Consider the following 12,738-nt stretch of genomic DNA (forward strand, 5'->3'; position numbering starts at 1 on the left):
GGGGGAGGCTCCCCCCCCCCCCCTCCCGATATCAAAACATTATATAGCCTATGTTTCCTTCCAGACCAACCTACACAATCAGTTAAAATTACAAGGTAATCCGTTAGCCGGAACAAACAAACAAACAAACAAACATTCAAACAAACACAAATTGAATTTCATATATGAGAAAGATAGGTGTTTAACTTTTTAGGTTTTACATTAAATCATTCCTTTTTAATTTACAGTTCCTTTCATGTTTTCGTTTGACCACAGAAACCAAAGTTTTTTTTACTTCCTTCCTGGAACTTTTGTTATTTTCACACTACAAAGCTTTTGTTTAGTCAGATTTTGTTCTCACTGGTTTCGCTTTGTTTTGTTCATCCCTAGTTTTTTCAATTTCGCATCTTGCGTTTGCATCTCCCAGACAATAAATGGTGAGCGAGTGAATGTACCACTCAAACAACCACATATTCATATGCATGTATGTGTCTGTCTGTCTGTCGTTCTATGTGGCTGGGTGCGTTAACAGTGTATTGACCTGAAGCAAGTTTAAAAACTTCCCTTGTACCCCCTCTTCGCCCAGTGGATAACAACGAAAGCCGTGCATATAGAGAAAGACAAGAAAAAGTTTCCTCACTCTTTTCACTTTGGTCAAAGTTTGTATACAGCAGAGCATCCATGAGACAAGGCACAAAACTACCCCTGGGCCGCCAACACGTTATGCGATGAATTACTACTAAATTTCTACTCGATAAGCATCCGCTTAAAGTTTTTGTCTCCGAAATTCATGAAGCAAACTATTGAAAGAGATAAAGGAAAGTCTAAGGATAGTTTCAGAATAAATCTCTAATATCCTCAAGCGTAATTCCCATTGGAATAATTCAATTTTGATTGCAACAAGGCGAAAAACAATCGACTGTTTGTGAGTGGCAAAAAGTGTGTGCAAAAAAATGGTCAATGAAAAAATGCCGGTAGCAGGCGGAAAAAGAGTTGGCACAGTCGCATCTTAAAATTTCTCTCTCTGGCAGGGCGAATGATGGCACAAAACAAAGTGTGTGAAATTTGTAGCATGATAGCTCAAGCTTTATGAGGTATGTGTTGCATGAGAGCTTTTGATGTGTTAAAGCATTATTTGAAGCTTTTATGGCATGCCCTGGTAAGAACCAAAGCTTTTCAAACTGTGTTATGGCAATAAATATGAAGTAAACCGTTAAAGCAGGTAATTTCCTTGAATTTCGACTTTTTTAATTTTTAAAATTTTTGAAAATGGGTCATTGTGCCATAAACGGCTAAAACTGGTTTGCGGCGGGTTCTTTGCCAGAAAATAAATAAAGGTTTAAACAATTTTTAACAAAAAAAAACTTTAATGTGTCAACATACAAGTTGTGCATCATTGTATTCAAAATGACATAGCTATTGAATGAAAAACAAAATATACTAGGGAAAAGAAAATTTTCCTTGAATATTTTATTACGGAACAGAGAATTGCTGTCCGCTTAAAGTTTAAGCTCAATGATTAGGGGTCTCCTTTTTTATGCCAGTTCCGAACCGCGAGCCGCATAACGACAACACTTAGTAGAATAGTTTTAACATGGCACGATACCTTACAAATGTTGCCAGCATTAGTAAAGGGATAACCACCGCTTAAAATTTTTCTAATGTTCGTGACGGGATTTGAACTCAGGCGGTCTTCGTCATAGGCGGACATGCTAACCTCTGCGCCACGGTGGCCTTCGAAAAACATAATATAGCGCAAGCTATCATATTTAGTAAACTTTTTCAGAGAATTCTTCCTTTCATCAACAACAATCAAATCGGAGTGTGGTCGCAGAGACACTGATGATGCAGAACCCAGTTGATGTTCAAGTAAGTCGAAAAATATCAGAAAAAACATTAAAATAATCCAACAGAATTGGTTTATTTTAAAAAACATCATTATGTTGAATGATTCCTTTTTATAGCCGAATCCAAATGGCGTGCCACATTGCGACACCTCTTTGGAGATAAGTTTTATATGGCATAGTACCTCACAAACTTGTTTAGAAACAAGGCCACCTCTCCACAGACGAAGACTACACTTTACAAGAAACTGATACTACCCGTGCTGTTATATGGTTATGAAGCATGGGTACTTGTGAAAGCAGATGAGACAGTGCTTGGAGTATTTGAGAGAAAGATTCTTCGTAAAATATATATGCACCAGTTTGCGTTAACAGAGAATATAGGCGACGTATGAACCACGAGCTGTATGAACTGTATGACGACGATAGCATAGTTATACGCATCAAGATACAACGGCTGCGTTGGCTAGGTCATGTTGTCAGAATGGATGAAGAAGCTCCAGCAAAGAAGTCTTTTGAAGGCAAACACGGTGGTACACGCAAACCGGGAAGACCAAAAGCCCGATGGAAAGATCAAGTTGTGGGAGACACCTCGAAACTTGGTGTCTGAGATTTTAGAATGAGCGCAGAAGATCGAGGCGCTTTGAACGCTATTCTACGTTGGGCTAGTAGAACAAATATTCTGTCATAGCCAATTAAAGTAAAGTAAGTACCTCACAAATGTTGCCAGCAGTAGGAGGGGAAAACCACAACTGAAAATTTTTTTCTGATGGTCTCGCCAGGATAGTTTCTAAAGGATATATTGTCAGAATTCTTTATCCTAAAAAAATTTGTGTCAAAATTCTGTTTCTAAAGAAAACCTTGTTTATATAGACTCAAAAAAAGGCTAAATCGATTTTCATGAAATTTTCACAGGTGGTCAAGGATGGCTCTGGTGAAAATAGGGCATATCTGCTGAAAATAGGATACTTCATATTGTGACATCCGAAGAGGGAGCGGGCCTTTCCCCATATCCTAATTCTTTAAAGCGCCGGATTTCGAAGATGGACGCATCGATATAAGCGAAATTTTTTATGCTCCTTTATGGTAACCCAAAAATACAAAATTGGTACAAGAGTTTGGGGTGAAAATAAACTGGGGGGACGCCCCACCCCAAATTCCACCCAAAAGAAACATGTTTACTGTTTGGGACAATATTGGTATTAAATGAAGGGTATATAAGAGTGTACTATGCTTGATATAAAAATTAGACCCCAAATTAGGCCCCACGCTTCAAACAACAGCCCAAAAATTACATGCTCATAAAAAAAAATTTTGTTGAAATCGGAACATAAACGCGCCTTTTATGGTCCCAAAACCCTTAATCGAGAGATCGGTCTATATAGCAGACCAAATCTGGACCGATCTGAGCCAAATTGAAGAGAGATGCCGAAGAGCCTGATACAACTCACTGTCTCAAAATTCAGCGAAATCGGATAATAAATGTGGCTTTTATGGGCCTAAGATCCTAAATCGGCGGATCGGTTTATATATGGGGGCTATATCAAGATATAGCCCAATATAGCCCATCTTCGAAATTAACCTGCTTATGGACATGACGATCACCCATCCTATGTTGGAGGGTATAAAAATAGTATTCTTAATATTTTATGACCATTTGGCGAAGTAAAGTTTCCAGTTATTTCACTCCTAAACATTTTGGAAAAAATTTTGGCTTGATTTGATGAGCTTTAAACAATTGCCGACTTTCGGCAAGCCAATTTTCTCCTATAATATGACCTTAAAAGACGGGAAAATATTTTTTAACTAGTTTCATTCGTCCATGTTACGCCACTTCAAATTTCATTACGCTACCTCTTTCCTCACTCAAACTAAAATTTTTCTTAGACAACTCTATTTTAGAATGTTTTGCTACCCATTCGCCCTAAATGGGTTTATAGAATGTGCCATTTTTACTAGCCTTCCATTGCAATGTTTTTCCCATTATTAAATGCATACATACTTTTACGTTGCGGTGTACAAATACTCACAAATTTGACATATTAATGCCGCCATATCTCATCGAAATTATAACAAATGAGTGTCAGTCAGCAATGCAAAAGTGCGATCCCTTTATTTGTTTAATTATTTACAGCGCAGATCAATTGCATTTTCCCACATGGCCATTCTCCTACCAAGTATTGGAACGTGCCAACAGCAAGTGCCTGCAAACACGCAAATGTCCGTGGTGTCAGTGGACGGATGGATGGATGGATGGGTGCTGACAACATAAAAAGAAATAATTTAAGTCAATTTTTCCTCGTTGTTGCACTTGTTATTGCGCTCTGCTCTTGTTGCTGCTGTCCCTCTACTTTCAACGCTTCACGCACTGTCAATGACCACTTACAGTCCCATAAATATACACAACAACAACAACAAAAAACACAATGTGATGTCATAGCATTACCAGTCATGGGCCGCCATAAAAAATTCATGTGACACTTTTCAGCAATCGTCACAAACAGATGAAGGTGGTTGTTGTAGTGGTGGTTGTGTCGGTGGCAGAGCCTATCTGCAGAGAATGGCTCTTCAAACAACGAAGAGTTAACGCAAAGATGTGCAGAGCCCTCACAGCAGAGGCTCATAAAACCGCCGCAGCAGCAGCAGTGCAAGTGACAAAAACATACGAAAGCCATTATACAGTGAGTGAGTGAATGGTGAAAAAGTGACATGAGAGCATTCACCACCATACACCCTTACGTCTAGGCTACTCGGCCAAGTAATGAATTAACTGCAAAGGTAATGGGCGGAAAAACAACTCTTTATGACTCTCCCTTTCGCATTTACTCTGCCGTGCAATCCCCTCTCCATCTCTCACCCTTCTACAATAGGCCAATTCATATCACACACCGAGTGCAATGCGAGTAAAAGGAAATATTTAATTTCAAGCACAATTATGACACTATACCATGATGGCTAGAGAGAGAGAGAAGTATTAATAAAACAGTCATGACATCTAAATGGGGAATTTAATAAAAGAGGTGAATAATTAAACATTGAAACTGACTGCGGATCAAGAAACATGCCAACAAGTTAGAAATGAGATAGATGCATGGTGGCGAGGCAAAGAGACAAAAAGACAAAATAATTAATTCTGTTGTGCCATAACCGGAAGAAGGGATATGAAAAAACGCTTGACAAGGGATAATAAGTCAGAGTAGGTTGTAAACCTTCCCAGAAAGCAATCTTGTTTTGATTTTTTTTTTTGGTAATTTTCGAATGCTTGTCAGGCGTAAAAATAGTTTGTAAGAAAAAAACCCAAGTGGGATAATAGCAAGGGGGAAATTGTATTGTAGTAGAACCACATTTCCGTTATAAAACCAGTAAGGAAAGGTAAACGTCAGGCGGAGCCGACTATATAATACCCTACACCTACCCTACAATTAAAAATTCGGGCAATCTATTATAACCTACACAGTTATATAACCTACTGTTATAACCTACACAGTGGTGGTGTAGGTTATAACAAACATGAAGCATTAATGAATAAGTTTGAATATGGAAAGCCAACACTAATACCAATTTCCAAGACTACCCTGTAATCAAGAAAACACTAAATGAGCATTGAGATAGCAGTTAATACGTGATGTTGAAAGGTCACAATGGCGCAGAGGTTAAACATCAGAAAAAAAATGTTCACCATTGGTTATCCCTTAACAAATGCTGGCAACATTGCTAAGGTATGCAGTCGTGGCATCGCTTAGCGACACGCCGTTCGGACTCTGCATAAAAAAGGAGGGCGGGCGCACATCATTGAGTTAAATTTTGAATAGGACTGCATTCTTTAATATGAGAGAAGTATTCCCTGTGCCTTAATGGAATGTTGATAAGACATTTGTTAGTAGTAGTAAATTGGCATTGCATTGAATGTGAAAATGTAGTCCTAAATTGATAAAAGTTGCATATGATGTTAAAAAATTCATAAATTTTACAAGTTTAATAAGCATTGTAATAGACTTCCGAAAATCTTTCATCTGCTTAAAAAACAAATTACATAAATTTTTACTTACAAAATTAGCAAAATATGTGTTGGTTCAGTTGTAATTACCTGCAAGAAGAAAAGGAAAAATAAATGGTTAAGAGATTTTTCTTATTCACAAATATTTCAGCGAATAGCAAAGATTTTATTTTAAGAGTTTTTATACCCACCACCGAAGGATGAGGGTATATTTAGTTTGTCATTCCGTTTGCAATACATCGAAATATCCATTTCCGACCCTATAAAGTAAATATATTTTTGATCATCGCAAAAATCTAAGACGGTCTAGCCATGTCCGTCCGTCTGTCTTTTGAAATCAATCATGAATAAATGCTTCAATGTTGTCTTCCAATGCGCCAATTGAAGCGGGGCTAAATGCCTTAAATCGCACGATCTAGGCGGCCAATTGATCGGTCCCGAAAGTGAAATAAAGTGTTCACCGAACTCGCCTCTCAATAAGCCCATTGTTACGTGTGCTGTGTGGCATGTGACACCGTCTTGTTGAAGTTACATATCATGCAAGTCAAGCTCTTCCATATTGGACAAAAAAAAAGTAGGATATCATCTCACGATAGCGCTCACACAGTTCACATTTACGTTACGATTCGCATCATCTTTGAAGAAGTACGGTCCAATGATGCCACCAGCCCATAAACCGCACCAAACTGTGACCTTTTCTCCATGCATAGGTAGCTCTTGCAATGCTTTTGGCCGATATCCACTTCAAAATCGACAATTCTGCTTATTTACGTACTCATTGAGGCAAAAATGAGCTTCGTCCATAAAATGGAAGAAGCGCGCGTTGATTTTTTTTAACAGAGCACGGGTTTTGATGATAAATAATAGTAAGACGATTCATGGTTAAATTATAGACCAAACTGAAGATGTTTGACAATGCTGTGTGACATGTGGCACCGTCTTGTTGAATTTACATATCAGGCAAGTCAAGTTCTTGAATTTCGAGCAAAAAAAGTTGAATATCATCCCACGATAGCGCTCACCATTCACAGTTACGTTACGATTCGGATCATCTTTGAAGAAGTACGATCAAATGATGTAACCGCCCATAAACCCAAAATGTGACTTTTTCTGGATGCATTGGTAGCTCCTGCAATGCTTTTGGCTGATCTTCACTCCAAAATTGACAATTCTGCTTATTTACGTACCCATAGAGATAAAAATGAGCTTCGTCCACAAAATGGAAAAAGCGCGCGATGAACTTTCTTAACAGAGCGCGCACTTTGCAAGCGTTGTTAGTTTGTAAGACGATTCATGGTTAAATTATAGACCAAACTGAAGAGTTTTGACGGTGAAACTAAACACGAAACGTGCGTGAGCTGTTTAAAGCAGTAGTGCTAAAAAGATAATAGCTAAAAAATCACCCTTAAAATAATCTTCTAATATATCAGCGTCGTTCTTCGCCATTGTTGTAACGCGATTACCATTCCATCACATTTCCTATATGGTGGTAATATTGATCATGTATTGGGTTGCCCAAAAAGTAATTGCGAATTTTTTAAAAGAAAGTAAATGCATTTTTAACAAAACTTAGAATGAACTTTAATCAAATATACTTTTTTTTTAAATTTTTTTCTAAAGCAAGCTAAAAGTAACAGCTGATAACTGACAGAAGAAAGAATGCAATTACAGAGTCACAAGCTGTGAAAAAATTTGTCAACGTCGACTATATGAAAAATCCGCAATTACTTTTTGGGCAACCCATTTGAGCACTTAACTACACGCGTCGGTGTGGATTGTGCCCTTGTAGGAGAAACCAGCCTTTACCCTTAAAATATTTATTTGCCTATATTTTTATATTGATTAAATTTTACGTAAACAATGACAATTTGCTTGTAAGTTTAACATAAATAAAACTTGTCTCATTAAATGCTCTTTTGCTGAAGTTTGATGTCTTACATAAGTCTCGTTGCCTAACCCTTAATGAAGCGCATGCAATAGGACATATGTCACGCATTCGTTTGACTAAATAAACCCCTATAATAAAATGTTTGAATAATGAACTAATGGATGTTAATATTTCTTTAATGAGATGAAGAAATAAAGAATGACAGCTAATAATTGTGTTTTTAGTAAAATATATGGAAGGGTTTTATATTGGAGAAAATATCATTGGAAAAAGTCAATAAACTGAATTAACTGACAAAGAGCAGAAGGCATTTTTGTTTAACTTCAAACACCCCAACATACCCCCAGCAAAAACTCTCATTACCAAGTAACCAGAAAGGTAAGCTCATTCAAAAACTAATAAGTGAGAGCGTGCTAAGTTCGCCTGGGCCGAATCTTATATACCCTCCACCATGGATCGCATTTGTCGAGTTCTTTGCGCAGTATCTCTTCTTAGGCAAACAAAGAATAATGAATAGGGACTGTTATGCTATTGGAGCTATATCAAGTTATAGTGCGATTCGGACCAGAAATGAATTGAATGCAGAACATTGTGTAATATTTCTGTCCATTCGGATAAGAATTGCGCCTTGTAGGGGCTCAAGAAGCAAAATCGAGACATTGGATTATATGGGAGCTGTATCAAGCTATAGATCGATTCAGACCATATTGGACACATATATTGAAGGCCATGGCAGAAGCCGATGCACAAAATTTCTGCTAAATCGGATGAGAATTGCTCTCTCTCTCTAGAGGCTCAAGAAGTCAAGATGCCAGATCGGTTTATGTGGCAGCTATATCAGGTTATGTATCGACTTGCGCCATACTCATCACAGTTTTTGGAAGTCATATCAAAACTCCTCACGCAAAATTTTAGCCAAATCGGATGATAATTGCGCCCTTTAGCGGCTTAAGAAGTCAAGATCCAAGATCGATTTATATGACACCTATGCCAGGTTATGGACCGATTTGGACTATACTTCTCACAAATATTGGAAGTGACACCAAAACACCACGTGCAAAATTACAGCCAAATCGGATAAGAATTACGCCTTCTAAAAGCTCAAAAAGTCAAGACCCAAGATCGGTTTATATGGAAACCGTATCAGGTTATGAACCGATTTTGACCATGCCCTGAACAGTTGTTGAAAGTCATAATTAAACACCTAATGCAAAATTTCAGCCAAATAGGATGATGATTGCGCCCTCCAGCGGCTCAAAAAGTCAAGATCCAAGATCGGTTTATATGGCACCTATACCAGGTTATGGACCGATTCGGACTATACTTCTCACAATGTTTTGATATAGCTGCCATATATACCGATCTTGGGTCTTAACTTCTTGAGCCTCTAGAGGGCGCAATTCTCCTCCAATGTGACTGAAATTTTGCACGTAGTATTTTGATATCACTTCCAAGAACGGTGCTAAATATGATCAAAATCGGTTCATAGCCTGATATACAATAGAAGTCATTATGTAATATTTCAGTTCATTCCGATAAGAATTGCGCCTTGTAGGGGCTCAAGAAGCAAAATCCGGAGATCGGTTTATATGGGGGCTGTAACAAGATATTGATCGATTCAGACCATATTAGACACGTATGTTGAAGGTCATAAGAGAAGCCGTTGTATAAAATTTCTTCCAAATCGAATGAAAATTGCGCCCTCTAGAGGCTCAAGAAGTCAAGATGCCTAATCGGTTTATATGGCAGCTACATCAGGTTATGTACCGATTTGCGCCAAACTTTACATGAAAGTCATAGCAAAACACCTCAAGCAAAATTCGTCGTTTCGTCTTTGGTTAGAAGACTTTTCAACCATATTAGGTGTAATGGCTTCAAGGGTCGTGCGTTGGTATGTTGTATTTGAATCGTATTAATAGCGAAAACGCATCTATGATACAATTACCACATTAACCACGCTCGACAACCATGTCTATTAGCTGTACTTTTCCCAGTGCATGTATTTTTGTGTAATGGCAGACTTTTTTTCTGTGACAAATTACAATTCTTCCGCATTTGACATGATTTTTCTGCATCTGTTGGAAGTTGTATTGATGGCTTCGAACGCTTACAATATCGGGGAGTCCATTTGTTTTTAAATTTTAAATAAATAATAGAAAATGCGATTTTTTGTTCTCTCTGTACAATGATCCTGTGTAGCGATTTCCTTACTAATAGCTTCACTTCACTTTGTGAAATTGTGGCTTTGGAGATGGTATAGGATTAAACATTGTCCTAATAGCTTTTCAATTAATTTTTTTGAAAAATTGAAGAAAAAAAATCTAAATGAATTTCCTCTCCTGGAGGAAGAATAGCAAAAAAAGAAACTTCTATTCTAGGTTGGCCTTGCTATGCAAGAGTAATTTTATTTCAGTCACAAATCGTTTAACACACTTTAGCCATTAAATGTTCATCAAAATAACAATCCAAAGTTTCCGATCTATTTACGCAAGAAGTAAGAAGCGGCATAAGGATAAGTGTAGGCGCTGGCATAGGGAGCAGCGGCAACATAGGGTGAAGCGGCAACATAGGGCGAGGCAGCAACATAGGGAGCGGTGTAGGCGGCGCTATAAGCGGCAGTATAGGGAGCAGCAGCCACATAAGGAGCACTATAGGCCAAAGGAGCAACAATGCCAGGTTTGGCAGCAGCCAAGGCAACGATAGCCATTAAACACAAAGCGAACTAATCGAGGAGAAAGAAAAGCAAAGCAAAAAAACGAAAAGTGCAAGTGAAGAAGGAAATGCTTTAATAACAATTTTCAAACTTTATATCCTTTCCTGGCTCGCCTTGCTACTTGCTAGGAAGGAAGTATGGAAACCAAAAAATGTACTGCTTGCAAAACTTACGAATTTGAACATTTTGTTTGTGGGGGAGTTGGCTTGTGGTTTATTAAAATGATTTAATTAAACTGATAGCAAATAATCTAAAATGTTGGCTTTTTATACAAAACCTCCTAAAAAAAAACAAAAATCACTTATCCCGTGTATAAGCAATAGTTGGGTTGACTTGCCCTGAGCCTAGAAGCTTGTCTGCTTGTTTACCAAATTTGCATATGCTAGTGAGTGAGTGCAGGTTTTTTTAGGCTTTTGTTTATTGTCAGCGTAATTACGGAAGGTGTTGGCAGAATTTTAAATTAAAAATCGATTTTTTTTTGCTGGCTGTTTTCATTGATGCCAACAGAGGCAATCGCAATACACCTAACCTAACCCATCATCGACCAGACAATGAAGGCCCCTGGATATTGTTGGCCAGCTCACTTCACAGTTGCATGTGGTTGTGTGTGTTTTTTGATTTTGAGCTGGTGGTCATCGTCATAAGCGCATCGTAGTCCAACGCCACCATCAAGGGTTTAGTGTGCCAATAACCTGTTCCAGTGCTCCAGTAATCGATAACGACCAAGAACACAACTCAAAACATTGTCTACAGAAGCGGCAACACGAAGAATCTGTGGCACACAAAACAATAGACACAACATCAATCGTTTTGGCATAAGGGGTGGTTAGCCTAGCCACCTTCTCAATCACTTTCCTAAGAGGAGGAGTTGCCATAGGGGAACGAAATACTCAAAAATCAAACTTGATAACAATATTGGAAATTGATTCAAATTTAAATTTTCCTATAAATTTCTTTAAATTTTAAACGCTTTTGATGAAACATAACCTGTATTGTCTGTTTATTTGTCTGGCTTATAGTAGCCGGTCATGTGCATCAATTATTGCAGTTTTCTGGGTCGAGTTGAATGACCAAGGGAAAGAATTCCTTTTTTTCAATGAATTCTGAAGAAAAGAATTCGCCAGTTTCTCAGACAAGGTAGGAGTGATATTTGTCCTAGCTTGTCTGAGAAACTGGCAATTTTAATTTTCAATTTTCTTCGGAATTCTTTAAAAAAAAAGGAAAACAATTTTGCCGTCATATGTTACAATCGCTTGCTCAGAAAACCAGTAAGGAAAGGCAAAAGTCGGGCGAAGCCGACTATATAATACCCTACACCTACCCTACAATTATATATATACATGTATATGAGAGCTAAAACTTAATCTGAACCGACATTCAAAGAGATCGTTTGGAAATTGTTGTTACTACGGCCATATTGTGCAAATCTGGCGAAAAATATGTATGGGAGTTATATCCAAATTTAAGCCGATTTTTATGAAATCTCGCAGATATGTAAAGATCAGTAAGAAAGCAATCCGTGCCAAATTTTGTGTAGATCGGTTGAAAATTGGAGTTACTACGGCCATTTAAGTGCAAATCGGCCGATACATATACATGGGAGCTATATTTAAATCTGAACCGATTTTGGTGAAATCTCGCAGATATTTTAAGATCAGTAACAAAGCAATCCACGCTAAATTTTGTGCAGATCGGTTGAAAATTGTAGTTACTACGGCCTTTTAAGTGGAAATCGGCCGATACATATATATGGGAGCTATATCTAAATCTGAGCCGATTTTAAGGAAATCTTGTAAATATGTTAGGATTAATAATAAAATAGTTCATGCCAAATTTTGTGCACATCGGTTGAAAATTGTAGCCAATACGGCCATTTAAGTGCAAATCGGGCGATACATATATATGGGAACTATATCCAAATCTTCTCCTTCTTAGCGTTCCAAACAACTGCACAAACTTATAATACCCTGTACTACAGTAGTGGTGTAGGGTATAAAAACAAAAAATTAATTGCACTAAATTCTATTTGAAATTTTGATTTAAAACAAGTAAAAGTTCGGCCATCTTTTCGGACATCTCTTCTTAGGCATAAAAAAGCATAAAAGAAAAGATTTGCTCTGCTATTAGAGCGATATCAAGATGTGGTCCGGTTCGGACCACAATTAAATTGAGTGCAGGAGACCTGTGTAAAATGTCAGCCAATTCGAATAAGAATTGCCCCCCTTTGGGGGTTTAAGAAGTAAAATAGGGAGATCGATTTATTTGGGAGCTGTATCAGGCCATAGACCGATTCAGACCATAATTAACACGTATGTCG

The 12,738-nt window shown here is 37.8% G+C and overlaps 2 protein-coding genes across 5 annotated transcripts in view; both read right to left on the reverse strand.

The window, feature by feature from the left end:
* LOC106085248 (phosphatase and actin regulator 1) overlaps positions 1-12,738 on the reverse strand; it is a 784,344-nt gene that overhangs the window by 590,093 nt on the left and 181,513 nt on the right. The window lies entirely within an intron of this gene.
* LOC106085250 (cuticle protein 16.5-like) lies at positions 10,081-10,646 on the reverse strand. Its single transcript, XM_013249404.2, has 2 exons — positions 10,595-10,646; positions 10,081-10,430 (listed from the first exon to the last, which is right to left on the reverse strand). The coding sequence occupies exons 1-2, from the start codon at positions 10,604-10,606 to the stop codon at positions 10,188-10,190; spliced, it is 255 nt and encodes an 84-aa protein (XP_013104858.1). The 5' UTR covers positions 10,607-10,646; the 3' UTR covers positions 10,081-10,187.

Source organism: Stomoxys calcitrans, chromosome 1 (assembly GCF_963082655.1).
Source record: "Stomoxys calcitrans chromosome 1, idStoCalc2.1, whole genome shotgun sequence".
In the NCBI taxonomy this organism is placed as follows: domain Eukaryota; kingdom Metazoa; phylum Arthropoda; class Insecta; order Diptera; family Muscidae; genus Stomoxys; species Stomoxys calcitrans.